We start from the raw sequence: 21,058 nt of genomic DNA, 5'->3' as shown, positions 1-21,058 counted from the left end.
CTCTAATGGGAGCCCATATGGGATGCCGGTGCTGCAGGCAGAGGCTTAGCCCACTGAGCCACAGCACCAGCCCCTCTCTGTCATTTTTAATCTATGGTGTGAGACGTTTCAAGCAAAGGGTTCCAAGGATGCAAGGAATTTTGCCTATCACTGAAGCAGGTGCCTCTATAAACGGTCTGTAGGGTTTTGGAGGTAGAAATGAGGTTGATCCTGCTGGAAGCAGAGAATCTCACAAAGCACCCTCAGCCTGGACTCCATGTCCACTGGGGGAAGCTGACTTTCCGCACGTGGGTTTCCTTTGTTCTTCTCCAGGCAAACTCATGGCGGTTGTTCCCTAGGAAATTCAGGATGGTGGCACAGAGTGTGGCTCTGTGAGAATTCCACTTGGGTTCTGTAGGCAGAGGCTCTGTGGCCTCGGGCAGCTTGCATAACAGCTCAGTGCCTTGGTTTCTATGCCTGTAATGTGGGCATGGTTCCATTTTCATAGTCTGATAGGAAGACTCAATGAGATTACCCCTCATGAAGGCTCAGGGTGGTACCTGGCTCCAGGTAGCACTCCATCCGTGTAGGCATGGTGACATCGATGGCAGCAATGACAGATGGTAAAGTCCCTGTTGTCCAAAGTCACTCCTTCTTGGTCCAGCCAACCCTCCCCACTTTGAGTGTGGGCGTTGCACTCTGTTTAGCAGCGGCTGTGAGTATTCTGTGTGCTTTTGTGGTGCTGGGCCGTGCACATATCCTTCTCCCCAGCCAGTTCCTAAGGTTTGGGAAGGCAGGATCTGTCCATCTGGTGAAGAGGTCAGAGGACTGGGAACACTGGGCAGCACGAGTCTGGGATTAGACAGGGGACCCAGACAGGTCCAGTGCAGTTGGAGACTGGGCAGCAGTGTGGTGGCAGCCCTGGTGGCCAAGTCCGGCTCTGGGACACAGCCAACGTCAGCACAGAGCTGATGAGCTGGGTCTTGGCGTTGCCTTTCTCAGGAAGACCCCTGTTGGATGGGATGAGTGCTCTTCCACCAGGGACTCTGGGTGGGAGCTGTCGTGGGGTAGAGGAAGCAGCAGCCGTGCTGAAGGGCATTCCCCCATCGTGTGGTTTCCTGCGGCTCCTGCCTGCTTGTGCAGCAGCTCATCACCCCTGCGCGAGCCTCGGACGTGGCGTGGGGTCGACTGCACGGCTGAGCCTATAACAGCTCGGACGCTGCCCTCCCACCTCGACTGTGAGACCTTTCACGGCAGGCTTCAGCGAGGTCTCGTCCCCCGACTGGCATAGAGCAGGTGCTCAGTAAGTATTGGTAGAGTAATTATGGGTGCAGTAAGTGGCCCAGGCAGTTTTCTCTTTGGGCAACAGGAGCAGTGAGGCGGAAGCCCTGCCAGGTGGGGGTGAGTGCTGGCTGAAGGGCCTTCCTGAAGGTCTTCTTCGGGGATCTGGGCTTGGGGACATAACTGATCTCGAGGTGCCTGGGATGCTTGTGGTCCCCCCACCCCACATTCTCTGGGCTGCTGAGGCTACTTGGCTCTCAATGTGGTCCTGGCAAGGGTGGGGATCTGGGGTTCCACAGGCATAACCATTGCTCTGCATCCCAAATCTCCAGAAATTCAGGAAGATGGGCTGATGCACTTAACGTGGCTCCCTGTGGCCACTCCATGAGGCCAGCCACTGTCTGTTCACACTGCTGGGTGATGTCAATGGAAAGCGATGGACAAGTGGAAGGGCTGACGCCAACAGCTGTGCTCTTACCATTCGTCGTCAGCAAGGGCGGACTTGGAGAGCCTGAGGGGCAGACGGTGGGGTCCAGCAGTGGTGGCTGCTGCTTCCAGGCCCATTTTGGTTCCTGAACTTCATCAGGGCCTCTAGCAGGTGCTCTCGCCATGTAGACCTCATCAGGAGAATGATGGTGTCTGTATTCGGGGGTTGCTGTGTTCCCGCCAACGTATTCAGAATTGTCATTCCTTCTAACTGCCCCATGAGGTGACATTTTCCTAGTGCCATGGGTAACTGAGGTGTGGACAGGTTAGGGAATGCGCTTAAGTGGAGACAGCTAGTACAGGGTAGAGCTAGTGCCCAAAGCCATGGCTGATTCTTTCATTTATTTATTTATTGAAAGTCAGAGTTCCAAAGAGAGAGAGAGAGAGATCTTCTATCTGTTTTTTCACTCCCTAAATGGTCCCAACAGCCAGGGCTGAGCAAGGCTGAAGCCAGGCGCATCATCTGGGTCTCCCATGTGGGTGCAGGGGCCCAAGCACTTGGGTCATCCTCTGCTGCTTTCCCAGGTCGTAGCGGAGAGCTGGATTGGAAGTGTAGCAGCCAGGACACCCATATGGGAGGCCGGCATCATAGACAGCAGCTTTACCTGCTACACCACAATGCTGGCCCCGGCATGTGCTCTTCTGAACTGTGGTTCAGTTAATTAGGTGTTAATTGCGTAACTGGCCACGGTTATTTAACAGCCCAGGAACTGCTGCATTTTGCTGCTTTTAAGCTCTTGCTTCAACCCTCTTCAGCAGTGGACACACACAGAGGCACATTCACTGAGGAATGCGTGTTCCTGAGGCAATGCCTGCCTCTCCCTCCCCCTTTCTCCCTCTTGCCACCCCACCCCCACCTGCTCACTTAGCAAACGCTCATCAGGTGCTTCCAGGTGGTGGAGGACACTGTGAAGTCCTGGGGGACCATCCGTGAGGACACTGCGCCTGCTCGTGGTCCAGTCAGCATGCGAGTGATAAGCCCCATGCACTGGAGGGCGTCCAGGTGCTGGGGTGGGGGGTGGGGAACGGGCACTGAGCGCCGTCCTGGATGTGGGGGAGGCTCCGCGAGGGCAGAGCCATCTGTGTACAGTGAGGCCTCAGGGAAATTTATTTTCTAAGGAGAGGAAATACACTGCGAACGGCTCGGGGTGGGGGTGGGGGGCGAACAGCGTGCTGGTTGACCAGCTGCTCACCACGTGCTTTCTTCAGCCGCAACCAGCGGCAGAAACTTGCACAGAGAAGCCGCTCTGTTCTGCTTCCCAGGTGCTCGGTGCAAGGACTGGGCTTTCCACGCCCAGGCACTGGCTCCCTGGAGGCAGCGGCCATTTGCCTTGATTACACGAGGCCTTGATCTCCACCTGCGTCTCTGGGCCGTCACGCCACACTCTTGCCTGCTCTGCTTGCCTGGCTTTGGTGGCATTCCCTTCCTTTTCCTCAAGGCCACGTGTAGGGTGTCACAGGCGCCCACCCCATTACGTCCAAGCCCAGAAGAGGCTCCTGGCCCCTGGGCGGAGGGGCTGGCCCGTGGGGGCACCGAGGGGGAGCGTTTTGCCGCAGCCCCGGGTCGCCACTCCGCACTCCGTCACCACCACGATCCAGGGAGACGCGGACGAGTCCAGCCTTAATTTAACTCACAGTCCCCGCCAACTTCACGTTAGCAGATCTGTCTGCAGCTGGAGGTAATGGGCCGTATCATGCCTCAGAGCTGGAGCCCTGACTTATGTCGATGTCACCACCGGCTTTTTATGGAAATTATTAATAAATCAGTAATTCTATCTGCAGCGATGTTGTTGTGTTTATAAATATTTAATTTACCTCCAGGTGCCCACATTTTCTCCAGCTTTGCCCCATGCTCTGCTGACATTGCTCTTCTCTGAACTGCGGCTCAGTAGATTAAGTTATCAGTAGGGGGAAAGGCTAACCTCTCTCTCCCTCTCTTCCTCTCTTCCTCTCTCCCTCTCTCCCTCTCTCCCTCTCTCTCTCTCTCTCTCTCTCTGCCTCTCCCCCCTCTCTTTCTCTTCCTCCTCTCTCTCTTCCTCTATCTCTCTTTTTACCTCCCTCTCCTCTCCCTCTCTCCCTCCCTCTCTCTGTCCCTCCGTCTCTCTCTCCCTCTCTCCCTTTCTCTCTCTTTCTCCCTCCATCTGTCTCTCTACCTCCCTCTCTTCATCTCTGTCTCCCTCTCTCTCTCCTTCTCCCTCCCTCTCTCCATCTCTCTGTCTCTCTCTTTCTCCCTCTCCTCTCTCTCTCCCCCTCTCTCCCTCTCTCATCTCCCTCTCTCTTCCTCTCTCCCTCTCTCTGCCTCCTCCCCCTCTCTTTCTCTCCCTCCTCTCTCTCTTCCTCTATCTCTCTTTTTACTCCCCTCTCCTCTCCCTCTCCCTCTGTCTCTCTCTCCCTCTCTCCCTTTCTCCCTCCATCTGTCTCTCTACCTCCCTCTCTCCCTCTCTCTCTCCTTCCCCCTCCCTCTCTCCATCTCTTTCTCTGTCTCTCTCTCTTTCTCCCTTTCCTCTCTCTCTCCCCCTCTCCCCCTCCCTCTCTTTTCCCTCCTCTCCCTCTCTTTCATCTCCCTCTCTCTCTTTCTCCCTCTCTCCTCTCTCTCTTTATCCCTCCCTCTCCATCTCTCCCTCCCTCCCTCTCCCCCATCTCTCCCCCTCCCTCTCTTCCTCTATCCCTCTCTCTCTCCCTCTCTCTTCCTCTCCCCCCATTTCTCTCCCCCCTCCCCCTCTCCTCCTCCCTCTCCCACCCCAGCCTCACATGGCTCTATCTTTCCTTCTCAGTCTTTTTGGGATTTGGCTCAAGGGGTTGGGAATTTAGCTGTGAGGATGCGATGTTGCTCCTGTGACAAAGTTGAAAGATCTGTCCAGCCACGCTCGCGGGTGGCGACCTCGCGTAAGTGGAGGCCCATTGTTGGCAGGTGTCTGAACCAGAAAGCAAGCGTCATGTTTTCCTCCCACAGAGAAATATTCTTGTCCTGCCGCCGACCCTTCTTTTGAAACCCAGCGCTTTGTTGTTGTACCGGGGTTGACGGGACCGAGACTCCGGACAGACGCGGCATCCACACGGAGCGTTCTAGCAGGGGAGCAAGTTCCAGCCTCCGCACGGAGAACTCGGCTAGGAGACAGTGCAAACTTTCTGATCCGACGTGAGCTAATTGTTGCTATTATCTTTTTATTCTTCTGTTGCAGGAAATCGCAGCTTATTTAATAACATTTGAGAAACACGAAGAATGGCTAACCACATCCCCTAAGACAAGGTAATGTCCCAGATCTTGCAGTTTTTTTTTTTTTTTTCCCCAATGTGTACAGTGAATGGATTGATTTTCGTAGATTGTCTGATGGGGCAAGTCCACTCTTGGGCACCAAGTTGAAAATGCCACGTTGTGCGTGGCAGCTTGTGACATCGAGATCCTGTTAATCGATCCGGGACAGGGCAGCCAGTGGATTCTGAGCTGTGCAGCTGAGGCTGGGCCCTGCAGCGGGTGTGCGCGCGGGCGCCGCCAGCAGTGTTCGCTGGAAATGCACTCTTTGAGTAGAGAAGGGAGGTGGACCTCCCCTTTTATCTCGGTGCCTTTCACAAGGTCAAAGCCAAGTTCTTGACCGGGGCAAGAAGGTTGCCTGCAGCCAGAGGCAAAGGCTGGGCTCACCGTTTGTTCCACGGTCAATGTCCTTGAGCCTAGGACCTGCCGGAGCCCTTACCTCCCCTCACCACGGGGAGCAGAGGGAGTTGGCAAAGTGCAATGGGTCTGCCTCCTGCTGGTGCGAGGTGCGAAGCTGGGGTTTAGGGTTTGTTTTAAAGGCAGCGTCTTTCTCCTTCCCCGTCCCTAAGTTTTTATTTTCGGCGTGTTCCATGCTAGAAGCTTCAGAGGTACAGGGCCAGTGGCTTCCCATTGCCTCCTGTTTCCTATTGGTGGGGTCGGGGCCAGGTGTTGGTCAGCTCGAGCCGCCCACAGGTGGGCTGGGCTGGGGACCGGAATGTAAGGGGCGGGTGCCTGGGCTGTCTTTGGACAGAGGCCCCCGAGGCCCCAGGTTTGTTGGCTGGGACCAGGGATAGGGGTCGTGAGCTTGACCTGCTGTTCGTCCCTTCTGCGCCGTGGAGGAAGCAGGGGCCTGGGTCCTCAGTGTTTTTCACTCACTGAAAGATACTGCTTCAGCAGGCTCAGCTTCTCACGGTCAGCGTCCTGTAGGGGAGGGCAAACTCTGCTTTGGAGGAGGTCAGGACAAGGGACGCTGGGTACCGAGGCTCCCATTTCCCTGGTGACCATGGTTCCTTTACCTTCTGGCCTGAGACCTGCAGGGGACACTCAGTGCCTCAGCCTGTGGGGGCCACGACTCCCTTTGCTAGGAAATCAGATGGTCTGTATCGGTCAGCTTTTGCGGTGATGACGCTGTGTGAGGAACAGTCCCTAAACGGGCGACTCCACACCACAAACCTTGGCTACCTGCTCGTGGGCTACCTGCTTGTTAGGGTTAGGGTTAGGGTTAGGGTTAGGGTTAGGGTTGGGTTAGGGTTAGGGTTAGGGTTGGGTTAGGGTTGGGTTAGGGTTGGGTTAGGGTTAGGGTTAGGGTTGGGCTAGTGTTGGGTTGGGTTAGGGTTAGGGTTGGGTTAGGGTTAGGGTTAGGGTTTAGGGTTAGTGGTTAGGGTTAGGGTTGGGTTAGGGTTAGGGTTAGGGTTATGGTTGGGTTAGGGTTATGGTTGGGTTAGGGTTAGGGTTAGGGTTGGCTGATTGTTAGGGTTTAGGGTTAGGGTTAGGGTTAGGGTTAGGGTTGGCTTAGGGTTAGGGTTAGGGTTAGGGTTATGGTTGGGTTAGTGTTATGGTTGGGTTAGGGTTAGGGTTAGGGTTGGCTGATTGTTAGGGTTTAGGGTTAGGGTTAGGGTTAGGGTTAGGGTTATGGTTGGGTTAGTGTTAGTGTTAGGGTTAGGGTTAGGTTGCTGTGGCTCTGGGATTGCTCCATGCATGCTTTCATTCCTGGCTGAGGGATCACCCTGTGTCTGGGACATTTGGGTCTCATGGAGGAGTACAGGGCTTACCAGGCTAAGGCAATCCAGGCAGCTGCCATAGAAACCCTTGCCCCGAGGTGTTGTCGTAGGTCACGCTGGCTCACAAACGCATTGGCTGAAGCGAGCTCCCGTGGCCAAGCCCAACAAGAACGGGGCTGGGATGGGCACACGTCCTGGAGTGGGGCCAGGGCGGCAGGGTAGAGCGAGTGGCATTCAGCGCAGTGTTCTGTGGCACAGCCGTGGCACAGACCACAGTGAGCTTCTGGGGCATCTCCTTTAGGGCTGTCATTCCCAACCTGAGTGGCCGTCACGTGAGCTGCTGGGCCCGGCTGGTAGAGTCCGTGCAGGGCCTGAGGACTTATTATTTTGAACAAGTTCCCAGGCGCTGGGCTGGGACCGCCGGGGCCCCCCCCCCCCCACCGCCGGCTCCCTTTGAGAACCACCACTCCCATGCTTTCAAGGAGAGGGACGCTGGTTTGGTTTCCTCTGCACTGGAGGTGAGGAGCAAGTTTCCCTGGAAGTTCTGGGGCCAGACGTCCGATTTCAGACCCGCAGACGTGGGCAGAGCCTCAGCCCGCAGGGAGCAGGAGGTTTAGCCTCGGAGTTGGGTCTCAGGAGAGACGTGAATGTCACTTGTGGCTATGCCTGACTCACTTGGCTTTTTGGAGTAAAAATAGAACCGAGAGACATCCCACCTAGGGCCCAGCAGGTGCGCACGGCGGAGAGGGAATTTGTGCTTTATCTCCGACTCTGTCATTGTACAAAGCCACTTCCACTCCTCTAAAACTCCACTTTTTCTCGTTCACGTCAAAAGGGGAGCTGAGGGGGTGTCGGTGATCCTGCTGTGCGTGCTGTGAGGATCCGAGTCAGCGCCCCACTCCCTGAGCATGCTGGGCTGGGGCTTCGACCAGAGGAAGCACCTGTTGGGGCTCCTGTAGGACCTGGAAGGACGAATTTCTTCCCTAAAGAGAGAGGGTAGCCACAGAAGGTTTCTTGTCGGTATTCTAATATCCACTCTGTGTTTACCCTGGAAAGCATCTGGTCCCAGGGGAGAGAAAAGTTGCTGGGCTTGTTCAAGGTCCTTCCTAAATTAGTTGTAGAGTTGAATTTGGAGTCCCTGCCCCCGCCCGCCACCTCTAGTATTGAAATTAATTGGTGCTGTTAACTGCTGAGTTCGTCCAAACTGGCTTCCTGGTGTTAAGGAATTAATGGCACCGATACCCTGCCACACGCCGAGGCCATGCAACTTCCGTTACCGCCACTGCTAATCTCATTTTGGAAAATTAATAAAAATGAATTGCACCACTGACATTTATAGAGTTTCCTAATAAAATGATACATTGTTTGCGTGGAGGAATCCCTATTAAATTAATTGTTGTAATCAGTTCACATATAGATGTTGGTATAGGAGGTGCAGCGGGACCCACTGCCTGTCTCCCTGGCTTGCTGATGACTGGGGTTATAAATTTAGCACCCGCTCAGATCCTGCCCTAATTACAGAGAAGGCCCCGGGAGCCCGGCTCACCTGTTTCATAATGAGACGTGTTACAAGGAGGCTCCCAGGCTTGGGGGCCTCGACCAGCCACAATGCCGCCACCAGGCAGAATGCTGAGGCTCACGCGGCCTGCGTTGGCCTGTGTTGTTGTCCCCGGGTGCCTGGGAGCCTCCCTTCAAGGAATCACCCTTCAGTGTCCGTCTGTGGGCACTTGCCCTGTGCTCAGCGCTGCAATACCATTTGCAGACCCTCGGGGGCGCCATGCTCCCCATCCTGCTCCATGGCCTTGCAGCTTGGCGGGAAGAATGTCCTTCCCTGGTCTAGAACGCTCTTCCTGCTCCTCCTTCAGGCCTTGCTTTGGACCCCTTCCCTCTGCCCAGGTTGCATTCATTACCTCACCCCCTCCTCCAAGGCTGAGTCTCATGGGGGGAGGGTTTTTTCTTGTGCTTGGTCTCCAGCCATCCCCAAGTACCCTAGCAGCGCTGGACACCCCAGCTGGCCCCGGGAAGTGTTTGTGAAGTGAGCAAAATGAGCCTGAGCCTTGTCACGGAAGAGACCTGAGCTGGCTTCCTTTTTTCCTCCTGTTCCTTGTGTGTCTCACGCTGGCATCGGCCAACTGAGCCAGGACAGCGCTCTTGAGCATTTCCTGTGTGCCAGGCCCTCGGCAGTGCCACTAGGCCATGAACCAGAGGCAGAGAGGGCGTGCGAGTTCCCAGGGCTGCACGGGGAATGAACGTCGGGGCTGGGATTGGAGCCCAGTGCAGAGTTCATCACCTTCGCTTTCCTGCTGCACTTCCATGCCCAGAGGGGGTGGGGATTTGAAGCTGGCACAACAGTATCGCCAGAATTCCTCCCCACTGTCCATGGCCATGAGTTCTGAACCCGTCGAGGGACCCCGGTGGTTGGGGGTGGTTTCCCTTTGTTGCTGAGCGTGGCGCAGGTACACCAGCCTGGTGGGCTTCCTAGATCTTCACTGCCCACCCCCCTCCCCACACAGGCTGTGTGGGAGAAACGCACACTGCCCAAAGGGCAGGCACAGAGCCAGGCAGAGGCAGCAGGTGACTGCAAACCTAGCATTTCTGATCATTCAGCCCCCACCCCCCCGGACACATGCAACCTTCCCTGGAATCCGGGGACACAGCAGGCTCAGGAGTAAAGTGGAAAGGCTTCCTGCCCAGGAATCCCGTTAACGCTGGTAAGGAGGCTGGGACATGCTATTAACTATCTAATTAATTCATTAGATTGATACGGATAGCACCTTAACTCCGAAGCACTAAAGGTCTGGTAATAGAATTTTCCTATAATGAACACTAAATACTTGTTGTCAATAAGCAGTAAATAGCTGAGTAGGAGGAGGGGTTCAGAAGGAAAGGAGACAAAAACGGGCCAGCACTGTGGTGCAGCCGGTGAGGTGGGTTAAGACGCTGCCTGCGATTCTGGCGTCCCAGATGAGCTCCGGTTCTGGACCTGGCTGCTCCACTTCTGATCCAGCTCCCTGCTAATGCTCCTGGGAAAGCAGCAGAGGACGACCCAAGTGCTTGGGCCCTGCTCCCAGTGTGGGGGGCCAGGATAAAGCTCCTGGCTCCTGGGTTCTGCTAGGTCCAGCCAGGCTGTTGCAGCCATCTGGAGACTGGACCAGCAGATGGAAGACCTCGCTCTCTCTGTAAGTGCCTTTCAGGTACATAAATAAATCTAAGAAAGAAAAGTGAGCCCTGAGTTTCAAGGAGATGCAACTGACTCATTGGGACCCCACCCTCCCTGTCCCTGTCCCCCGTGAGTTCTCCAAGTGCCCTGAGCTCCCCCGGTCCCAAGGGGATGTGGACACCCAGTGTTGTCCTCTGCGCTCTGGGGCCATGTTCTTGCTCCCAGGACTGCCTGGCCCATGGCCTGACCTTTAACCCCTGTGGGTCATCCCTGCTCTGCTGCTCTGCTGGGCGCTGGGATGTGGCCTTCTCACCCAAGAGGCACCGTCCTCCCTCTCCCTGCTTCCCTGGCTGCTGCTTGGGTTTTCCTCTTCTGACTCCCTGGTTCTCAGAAGAGCTGCTTACACCTGCTCCTCTTCCTAGCGGCTTCCTGAAATGGTCCTCCTATGGCGTCACCATTCCCCTGGAGACCCGCGGGGACTTCCTAAGACTTAAGGGTCAGACCCCCCCTGGTTCTGCATGTAAGAATGTCGTTCTGCCTCGCCCACCTGTTTAAGCTTTTCCCTCTCTGCCCACCTCAGTCCCCTTAGGGGCTACCTGCTGCTCCCCAGACAGTCCCCTTTGTCCCTGACCTCACTTGAATGCCATCACGTCCAGCCCCACCTGCCTCCCACGGAGATCCTCTCGAAGCCCAACAACACCTAAAAAGCTCTCTTCAGCTGCCGTAGCTGCATCACCAGACCGTGCAGTGTTTGAGGACATAGCGGTCATCAGTGTGTACGCCTCGCCTCCCGGGGCGGGGGTGGGGAGAGGCGAGCGCCCCGCGGGCCAGGGCGTGCCCTCTCTGTGATCTCTGGCCAGGGCGTGCAGCAGAGGCGCCCCATGCGTGGGCAGTGAGGTGACCCAGGAGGCACTGCAGGCGTGGGCAGGAGGCACTGCTAGTGTCTGACCCTGGAGCCAGTGGGCTTCTTGTCCTCCTGGGGGGCCTGGGAGCAGTGCCGCTCTGTGAGCAGGGGGGGCGTTCCTGGAAAGGGACCTTCTCCGCCCAGGCCGGGCTCTGAGCAGCTGGTGCTGTCTTCCTCGCTCCCCTGTGAGCAGTGCACAGGACGGAGGCATCTGCTCCTTGGGACGGTTACAGCCCTTTCCAAAGAGGCTCCTTTCCCTGACACGGCTGCTCAAGTGACCAGAACAGAATCACAAAAATTACACGGAGGTCCCTGTCAGATGATCACAGAATTCGCAGAGCTAACAAGGAACAAAATCCCAACACAGTGCGCGCCATGATTAAAGCTTGTGGACGCTATGCTAAGGGGCAGGTAGTGGGTTCTGCTTCCGTGCAGGGTCGTGAGGTTCTGAGAGCAGATGGTGGGGGCTGGGCTGGGGATGGAGTCTCAGTTCGGGAGGATGATGGCGTTCTTGGGGTGATGGTGGTGACGGCTGTGCAATGGCATGAGTGACCTCAGTGCCACTGAACTGTGCCCTTGAAAGCAGCTAAAACCGCAGACTTTAGGGTACATATGTTTTACCACAAAATCTCTCAAAATTTCTTTGGTAGCTCTTTGTCAGGCTTCCAGTTTGGCTGAGTTGTGGGGGGTGAGGGGATTGCTGTGTGCATACATGCATGTGTGTGGATGTATGCAGGTGTGTGTGTTTGTATGTTAGAGGGCATGTGCCCACATGCATGCATATGTGCACAGACATGCGTGTTTGGGGGGGAGAGTGCTGTCATTGGCCCGTCTGAGGGGCTGTCTTATACCCAGGTCATTTCAAGGACTTTCTAGTTCAGAACTCACAAGGAAAGTCAAACCGTTCTGGGTCAGCGATGGTCTCGATGTGGCGACCTTTGCCTGGTGCTGAATCGGGGAGCTGCTCGCACATTCACACAGTGCTGCATCATGTTATACACATTTTAGCAAATTAACATAGCGCAGAGTCATGTTACACTCACTTCAGCAAATACTGTAGCGCTGAGTCATGTTACACTCATACCGACATTTGCCGAATGTCCTGAGCAAATCCTTGACCAAGTCCAAACTCTGTCATCATTAACAAAGGAGCACTGGAGTGCGAGGGAGCTCCTGGTTGTTGTGCCTGTCGGGACTCGTGGGAGTCCCTGGTTGCTGGATGACTTCTCCAGAAGCACCTGTCATTTCATTGTCATCCGTGTCTGGGATGAGGCAGGGAACCGGCTGTGTGTCATCGAGTGTCTGGTGGCGTCTCTGCAGCGGTGGGAACTCCCTAGGCTCCATGGGGCAGCAGGGAGGGGTCTATCCTGGATCCCAGTTCCTCATCAGGGATCGCAGGAATGGCCAAGGGCCAGCCCACAGAGGCCACCTCCCTGAGTCCTCTCTCTGACTGCCCTGTGGGTGGTTGTCACCTTGTCGCCCACAGGGGACTTTTGGGTCTGAGGACAGGTGAGCTCGTGTGTCCTTAGCTGTGCTCGGCTGCTTGTTGAAATGGCACTGCCCGCCGAGCGCTCAGGTCCCTGGCATGAGACAAGTGTCAGCCTTCATCACATCCCTCCTCATTCCTGGCCCAGGAGTGCACGTCTGGCTTCCTGGAGGCCGTGCACCTGCACACTGATGTTGAGGTCTCGGTTTCTAGCTGTTTGCGTGGCTGCCAGCTCCTGGCTCCCGCCTTCCCCTACTGCTTTCTGTTAATATTTAGATTTCTATCAAAAGTATGCATGCATGTGATTTAATGTGTCACATGATCCTAAAAAGCGCGCAAGAAAACATGGCGTCCTCTAGTTGCATTCACACAGAAAGACAGATGCCACGGGTTCTCTCTCCGCTGCGGCAGCTGAACAAACTCGGTCAGGACACAGAATGGCAATTCCTAGAGGCCGGTGTTGGGGGAGGGGGGACTGGGGGCTGGGAGAGTTTGGATGACAGATCCCAGATCAGGGAGAGGTGGGAGGAACAGGCTCTTCATGTAACACAGTGTGCTTGGGGCCACCGTTCACAGTGAGCCTGCGTGGAGTTTATGAACAAACAGAAGAGCTCCTGGCCTCCAGACACACAGCAACATTGAGGCTGGGCAATGCTGGGCCGGCGTTGTGGCACAGTGGGTTAAGCCACTGCTTGTGATGCTGGCATCCGTATCAGGGCACCAGCTAGAGTCCCGGCTGCTCCACTTCCGATCCAGCTCACTGCTGATCTTCCTGGGGAAGCAGAGCAAGATGGCTTGAGTGCTCGGGCCCCTGCCATCCGCAGATGGAGTTCTGGGCTCCTGGCTTAGGCCTGGCCCAGGCCTGCCCATGGTGGCCATTTGGGGAGTGAACTAGTGAATAGGAAATCTCCCTCCCTTCCTTCCTCTCTCCCTCCCTCCCTCTCTTCCTCCTTCCCTCCCTACCTCCCTATCTGTCACTCTTTCAAATAAATACAAAGTCTTTAAAAAAAAAAAATCACTGTGATCTGCTCAGCACACATCGTGTACGTGTGCTGAATCGTCGCTGCAGTCCATGGATAGGTACAATTATCGCAGCCTCTGCCCGACGGCCCAATCCTGTTTCCCAGGGGCAGCCTGCTGCACTGTCTGGGCTCTGAGGTTGACCACAGATTTCTCAGGGGGCTGATGCTGCTTCTCCATGTCTCCTGACTTCCTCGTGTGCTCACTGGGGGTCCAGTGCTCCTGCTGTGCCAGCTGCTTGCCCCTTCCTTCCCTGGGTGGGTGGAGGGACTCAAGGGCAGAGGTGTTGCCTTTTGGTTGGGAGACTCTGAGGTTCAGCACCTGCAGATCTTTTTTCTGGAACCATCCAGGTGCTTCCTTGTGCCACTTGTGGCTCCAAGCTGCGCATTGCTGTGTCTGCTGGGACCCAGGCAGGGAAGGCGCCCGGAATTTCACCTTCCAGCGTGAAAGCTGGCACTGAGCTCTCCCTGATGACGTCCCGGGTTTCCCACCTCTCCCCTGCTACCTGAGTCTGGAGTCCCTCAGGTCACTTTCTCCAGAAAACAAACTGGTCCCTGCTGGGGCAGAGCCCGGGGGTGGGGTGTGTGGCTGTTCACAGATGAGGGGTCTTCAGAAGTCACGGAAAGTGTGTGTGTTATAAAAAAATGATACTTGGATGCCATTTTTATTTGTTTCCAGATACACTTTAGAAAATTTGTTTCATTTTATTTATTTGAGAGGCAAACAAAGCTCCCACCCACAGGGACAGAGAGAGAGAAGGGCGAGCGAGCACCCTCCCTGCTGCTGATTTCCCCCCTGAATGACCACACAGTCCCTGGCTGCATCCACAACTCAGTCCAAGTCTCCCCCGTGGGTGGCAGGCACCCAGACACTTGAGCCGTCACTGCTGCCTCCCAGGGTCTGCTTTAGCAGGAAGCTGGCGTCACGAGTCAGAGCCAGGAATGGAACCCAGGTGCTCTGATGTGGAGCTAACCACTAGACTAAGGCCCGCTTCCTCCAATGCAGTCTGGAGGTGTGTAAACATGCAGCCACTCAGACCAAGGAGGCCCCGGTGCCGAGATGCACGCACCCCTCTGTGCAGCCACAGAGCTGCTTCCCACACCCCTGCTCAGTGCTGGCTGCCTCCTCCCCTTCTTTTGTGAACCACCCTTACTTTGTAGGGCGGTGTGGTGTGGCCTCTCTGGGCAGAACCCAGAGGGCCATCCAGTAGCCACACATGTCCCTGGCTGTGGCACGTGGATGTCTCTTGTCTTGGTGTGGTGTGGGTGTGTCTTCCTGGGACGGTTCCAGGGCAGACATCTCCTGTGGCAGGTGCCTGTGGTGCAGGCTGGGGTGCTGGCGCAGTCCGGCTGGAGGCTGCGCGCCTGGGCTGATGCCTCTGGTGTCTAAGCAGGACACCCTGGTGGTGATGAATGTTGCTGAGGACAAAAGCACCCTGGCTTTGGGCTCACACAAATGGAGAGGCATTTGCATACCCTGTCAGCGTCCATTGACTGATTTCGCATCGATTCTGCTGCCTACCGGTTTATTCTTAGCTTCTTCGCTCCCCTCATTGTCTGGCATCTCTGTAATGGGCCCTGATTGGCATCCACCACGTCTCTTCTGGGCCAGGTCTGATGTGATCAATCCCTGCTCGCTGCGGAGAGGGAGCTGGCCGGCGGGCTGCGGCATTGCGGGGTAGGGAGGCGTGTTTTCAGAATGAACCACCTTTTGCGATGGCGTAAGTTGGTGGAATGAGCAGTTACCAGATCATCTGTTCTGGGCTGGGGCAAGGAGGTGGCACTGGCTTTTATTTTTAGGTTTCCATGGTCCTTCATCATGGAGCTTTCTAAACAAATGCACAATCAGAAACAGAGCGAGGCCGCCTTTTCTGGTCCTCAGACTGGACTGCACATCCCACTTTCTACGTGAGCTTGTGCTTTGTGTGTGTGTTTACATGGTATGCATGCATACACACACAGAACACACACATGTGCTCAGGAACATACAGACACATGTGCAAATTCACACACAATGCCCATGCCACACAGGGCCTTTGCACACATACATGCTCACATGCAATGGAGAAATACACAGTACATTACCTTATACATACGTGTACATATGGAGTCATGCATGTATCCAAACACACACACACCACACACACCCCTCCCTGTACTGGGTGCTGTTCTCTGTCTGCATTCAGTTATTTAATAGGATGGAATCTGGGGGAGAGAGGAAAATTTCTCGTAGAGGAGAACACTAATTCTTCTGTACTGGCTGCTTCTGCATTGAGTTGATGAAGCCGTGTGGTTTGGGTGACACCAGAGGAAGGGGGCACGTGAGCACCCTGGCTGTGCGGTGTTACGGGGACTTGGGAGTGTTCCTGGCCTTGCTCTGTGACTTCCACAGGCATTTTGAGTGGACTTTTTTTTCTTCCTGGCAGCCTGTCTGGCTCAGGACCTTTGGCCTGTGTGGAGTCGGATCTGTCTGTGCAGAGGCATGCGGCTGGGCGGACAGATCGCAGCCACGCGGCTGGGCAGACAGATCGCAGCCATGCGTGGGGAGGGTTGCAGAGCGAGGCAAGGGATGCGCACAAGAGGCAGACTTGGGAGCAGAGGTGCAGGCGTGGAAGCAGACGAAGGCCTTCACTTCTGCAGCCGGCACCGTGACCTGTGCCGTCTGCATGATTGGCACACCAGAACGTCCATGTATCGGCTACCGTGGGTTCTCGATAATGGACCAGGTCCACCAGCGTAGGGAGAGGGTTGATAGAGCTCTGTCTGGGAGGGACAGCACCTTCTCCCCGGGGTTTCTGTGAGCCCCTTTACTCCTCAACTGCGCGACGCCAAATCCTCACCTTCATGGAGTTGGTGGGCACCGGCTCTTCTGCTTATTCAATGGATACAGTTTGGTCGCTTCTTGTGTGCCCCGGGGCTGAGCCGGACACGGGGATGAAGCTGTGACCACGGCGGATGACTTACAGTGACCACACTTGGCGGAGTGCTGCCAGGGAGCAGTGCAGGAGCGGCTGCCCCGACGCACAGAGGGGCTGAGCGGTGGGCAGTGAGGGTTGGGGGAGCAGTGCAGGCGGAGGCCAGGTGAGGGCGGCCGTGTAGACCAGGCAGGATCCGGGGACCATGCTGGATGCAGTGGGCTTTCCCAGCAGCAGGTGTTGAACAGACAGTAAAGTGAGTGGATGAGATAAGCGCTAGCTCCCTGAATGTGGGCGGGGGTGGAGAGTGAGCTGCAAGGACATTGAGCGGAAGTGGCAGGAAGGCCTCTTCAGAGACCCATTGCATTGATGGGAAGACTGAGGCACTGTCTTTCTGAAGGTGTCCTTATCCTAGGGTCCCCAGAAGACACAGTGGGGTCTGGGGAGGCAGAGGAACCTCCAGCAGCACTGTCACCCCAGGGCGGGGCCTCACATCAGGGGCTCAGCCTCTGGCTATGTCGGCCCCTTGCATTCCATCCTCTTCCTTGACCCCTCCTGCCCTAGTGTGGGCAGCTCGGTCCCTCCCCTGCAGGTCAGGGGCCTCACCGGCGGTAATGGCTGTGTATCTGGGGCCTTTTGCTGGTGCCGGATGTGTGGGAGAAGGATTCTCTCGCAGATGGCCAGACTTTGTCGTCTCCGGCTGTGGCACGGAATTCCAAGGTGAGAAAGGAACCTCCCCCTTCACTTCCAAGTCAGTGTTTCGGCGCTGCTCCCCACGGACAGCGCCGTAGCCCGTTAGCATGTGGCTGGAATCCCGCACCGCGGCCAGGCCGATTCCCCGGAGCTTCGTTCCCTCGCCCCGTGCCAGAGGGTCTGCAGGCATGCCTAGGAGTTCTGCAGTTTGTTAATTTTGCGTTCAATAATTAATAGTAAAGTTAATTGATGAATTATTCAATTTTCAGGTAAATGGGATGATAAATATTCATAACTTATTTTATTAAGGGAATTTCCATTTCCTGTGTCGTTAAATCTAGATTAACGAAGGCTGATTTTTAAATGAAGATGGAAAACAATTGTGCTTTGGAATTAATTTACTAAGTTAAGGTCAGTGCTTTGTGAGTTTATCCCCTGTTAGAAAGTTAGGGCCCACCATCTGCAGACGCGACTGAATTCACCCAAGTAGTGTGGCTGTCAGGTTAGGAAAAGTCTCCCAGGTGGCCCGGGATCTGGGAGTGTGGAGCGAGGGCAGAGCTGCCCACTTCCCTGCCTCCTGAGGGTGGGCACCTGCTGTCCTTCATCCAGCATCTCATCCTCAGCCAAACCCGAGGCAAGGAGGGCGTGGGGCCTCAGGGTCCACTTCCTGTGGGTTTCCCCAGGACGGCGAAGGAGGGAGTGCCTGCCACTCAAGGCTCTCAGCCAAGGGCTAGCCGTTGGCTACCGCCAGGCCCGCTCTGTGCGCCTCTGTAAGCGTGTCTATAGAGTGCTGGCCCTCCGTGGAGCCTCAGCACTGCTTGTGACTTGCAAAACCCTTCAGATCTGGGGTCTCCGTCCTCATGGCCCTGCCACGCAGCTGGCAGGGGAGAGGGCAGGGGGAGGAGGGGGAGCAGAGAAGAAGGGGTGGAGAGAGAGAGCACAGTCCTGCTTCCCTGTCCAGCCACCTCTCTCCACTCAAGGACACAGAGACCCAGAGGTCTCGGGGCTTGCCCAAGGTCACTCAGCTAATGCACCACCCAAGTCCAGACTAGAGCCCGGTGTCTAACTGATGGTTGAGGGATTTCCTCCATGCAGTGTCGTTCTTAGGGCTTTGAAATAATTCCCGGCTGCCCCCAAGGAGTGGGCATGAGTGGAGTGGGGCCACTCCATGTTGCCAAGTGCTACTCATCATCTAGTGTCTTCCAGTGGCGCCTGATCACGCTGAGGAAGCCGCTCCTACCCTCAGCCTCCGCTTCCGAGGGCGTTGGCGGTGGGATCTGGGAACCTGCTCTCCCCAGGCTGTCCCTCATTGCCACGGAAAGTTGCTCCAGCAGGCAGGTGATTTAACGCCTTGACATCCTGGTGTGAGTGGGGGAAGCGCAGGGATCGGATCCTGTTTGGGCGAGAGGCCCCATTAACATGGAGGATAAGATGCTATATGACACGCAGGTGACAGTGGCTGGCTCTGGGGAGGTATTGTGGAAACCCCAGGGACAGCCCACGTCAGGGATGCGGGATGGCAGGTGGGGCGGGGGAGGGGTGCGGGAATGCCACTCCGTAACGTGTGGCATCCATCAGCAAGCCTTCCCTTGTGGGCACTGCGAGGTGACAGAGGCAGTGGATCTAATTGGAGAGACAAGTCACGCGTATCTGAGATAACAAGAGAGCAACTGCAGATGGCACACACAGCGGCGCCTGCGTGTGCGTGTGTGCATGCGTGCTCGTGTGTCTGCGCACATGCACAGTACTGGAGGAGGAATGCAAAATGGGGCCGAGATCAACCGGATTCAATTGATTTCAATGGGGAAAAACAGCACAGCAGCGTCTGCCAGGTGAATTTCCATCAGAAAACTGTGTGCCTTGGTAGGGGATGGCACCGTCTGAGGAGGGAGAAGAGCGATGAGACTCGGGCTGTTCTCACCCTAAACCACACAGGGAGCAGATGGAGAGGTGGCTTTGGCCTAAGTGACCATGAGGTTCTGGTGGCCAAGGACCACAAGGACACTGACAGAGGGCATTCATCCAAGGTGGGACAGCTCCAGGAGGCAGAGGCTGCTGGGGCCTTGTTCCTGTGTGCTGTCTTCGGGCCGTCTACAGCTCGTCAGACTGAAGGGCTCCCCTTGAGCACACACATGGCTGCACTTGCTGAGAGTGGGGGGGGGGGGTGGCCCAAAGGCCACCCCAGCCTGGAGCTGTAATACCTGTCAGTCTTGTTCACAAGCCTGTGTGGCCCTATGCCCCTGTTCAGCCAGCAGGGCTAGTAACAGGAGCGTGTGATAGGTCACCCAGCACTTCTCACCCAGGGATCCCCTCCCCACCCATGCAGGGATACTAGACAGTGACTGGAGACATTTTTGGTGGTCCCAGTGGGGGCAGGTGTGCCACAGGCACCTAGTGGGTGGGGCCATGGATGCTGGCAAACATCCTGCAGAGCTCTGGGTGGTGCTGGGGTTAGGGCGATTCCTCCCCGCGTGTCCACAGCTGCGGCCGAGGTCAGTTGTGAGAACTCCTCCCGAAAGACATGGTGGCCAAGAGCCAGGCTCTGGGTTTCAATCTAGCTTTGCAGCTTATTGTTATTATTATTATTATTAGATTTACTTATTTTTTTTGAAAGAGTTACAGAGAGGGAGAGAGGCAGAGGCAGAGAGAGAGAGATCTTCCATCCATGGTTCACTCCCAGATAGCTATAACGGCCAGGGCTGGGCCAGGCCAAAGCTAGGAGCCAGAAGAAGGAGGGACCCGGGCACTTGGACCATCTTCTGCTGCTTTCCCAGGCCATTAGCAGGGAGCTGGAATGGGAGTGGAGCAGCTGGGACTTGAACTGGGAGGCTGGTGCTGCAGGCAGAGGCTTAGCCCACTACACCACAGTGCTGGCCCCACACTGATGGTTCAGTTCCGTCTTCCATGAACTTTCTCGAGTACCCTCGTATGGGAGGTGCTATCCGTGCACTGATTACAATGACCCCTCCGGGGACCCGTTCAGAACGGTAGTCCCACCCCGGCGCCAGGCTGTTCCGCACCTCCGCTTTCACAGCTGTACAAAATGAGGGCTACGAAGAACAACACAGCCACCCTTGGGATAAGCAGAGTTCAGAGAGGAACAAAGAGAACCAACAGAGTCCACATCACAGCATTCAGCAGGGAAGAGCATATTACGTGAAGGGGGGGCCCAGACGGGAGCCCACACCTCACGTTGTTATCCACCTGACACCTGCTTACTGGCTGCGTGCTAGTCCCCATTGCTGTGTGACAAATCACTGTCGTTCCCATAACCCATATTTGCCATCTCCCCATGTCTGGGTGGGAGGGGGTGTCACAGCTCAGCAGGGAGCCTCTGCCCTGCCGTCTCTCCAGGCCACCATCCGGGGGCCAGCGGGGCTGTAGTCTCCCTGGAAGGTTCACCAGAGGCAGGACCCACTCCTAAGCCCGCTCACGTGCCTGTTGGAGGGGTCAGCTCCTCCTGGTTTGTTGAGTGGAGGCCTCAGCTCCTTGTTGGCTGCTGGCCTGAGACCACCCTTGGGCCCTCTGCAACATGGCAGCTTGCCTCTCCCCTCTTTGTAGACCAACTTCATGGGGACTTCCTGTTGCTTTCACTGCAGTCCACGTAGACAGGAGCCACTGGGTCCAGCTCATTCCAGTGGGCCAGGGGCTCACAGGGGCATGAATTCCACAGGGAGCCCCCCAGACACCACCTACCCCACTCTCACCTGACAGGGAGGACCGATGAGAGGGACAAACTGTGGGTAGGAGAGGCCCAGAGCTGACGTGGGGCACAGCCTCCTTGCCTTCGTGGGACTCGGTCTCCTCCTTAAAATGACGACGGTGCTGATCTGTCAGTGCCCGGGCAGCACTGACCACAGCGTGGCTTTGCTGCGCGCTGGGTTCAGCCTCAGCCTCCTGCCTGACACAGCTCTGGTGGCAGATGGCCGCCGCCAGCAGCTCTGATTCTGCGCCTGCGCTCGGTGCCCCTGAGCCGTCTGACCAGGGCGCCCTCTGGCCGCCGTGCAAGGTGAATCGTCCCCCTGTTGCCAGAGTGAGAAGGCTGACCTCTTGGTGCCTGGGGACTGGTGGCCAGTTCTGCAGCCCAGCCCTTTCTGTCTCAGGCAGTCCCCGGTCTCCAGGTGGGACGAGTCGGAGGGGACCTTGCTGAGGCGCCCACGG

General features: G+C 56.2%; 1 protein-coding gene across 18 annotated transcripts in view; it reads left to right on the top strand.

Annotated features, from left to right (window-relative positions):
- CAMTA1 (calmodulin binding transcription activator 1) overlaps positions 1 to 21,058 on the top strand; it is an 848,439-nt gene that overhangs the window by 296,586 nt on the left and 530,795 nt on the right. For all 18 annotated transcript variants that reach the window (XM_070079345.1, XM_070079355.1, XM_070079348.1 and 15 more), the window contains one exon: positions 4,929 to 4,996. In XM_070079345.1, coding sequence (XP_069935446.1) covers positions 4,929 to 4,996 — 68 coding nt within the window. The remainder of the gene's footprint in view (positions 1 to 4,928; positions 4,997 to 21,058) is intronic.

The sequence above is a fragment of the Oryctolagus cuniculus genome, chromosome 7, assembly GCF_964237555.1.
Source record: "Oryctolagus cuniculus chromosome 7, mOryCun1.1, whole genome shotgun sequence".
Lineage (NCBI taxonomy): Eukaryota > Metazoa > Chordata > Mammalia > Lagomorpha > Leporidae > Oryctolagus > Oryctolagus cuniculus.
This window is presented reverse-complemented; position numbering and strand designations above follow the sequence as displayed.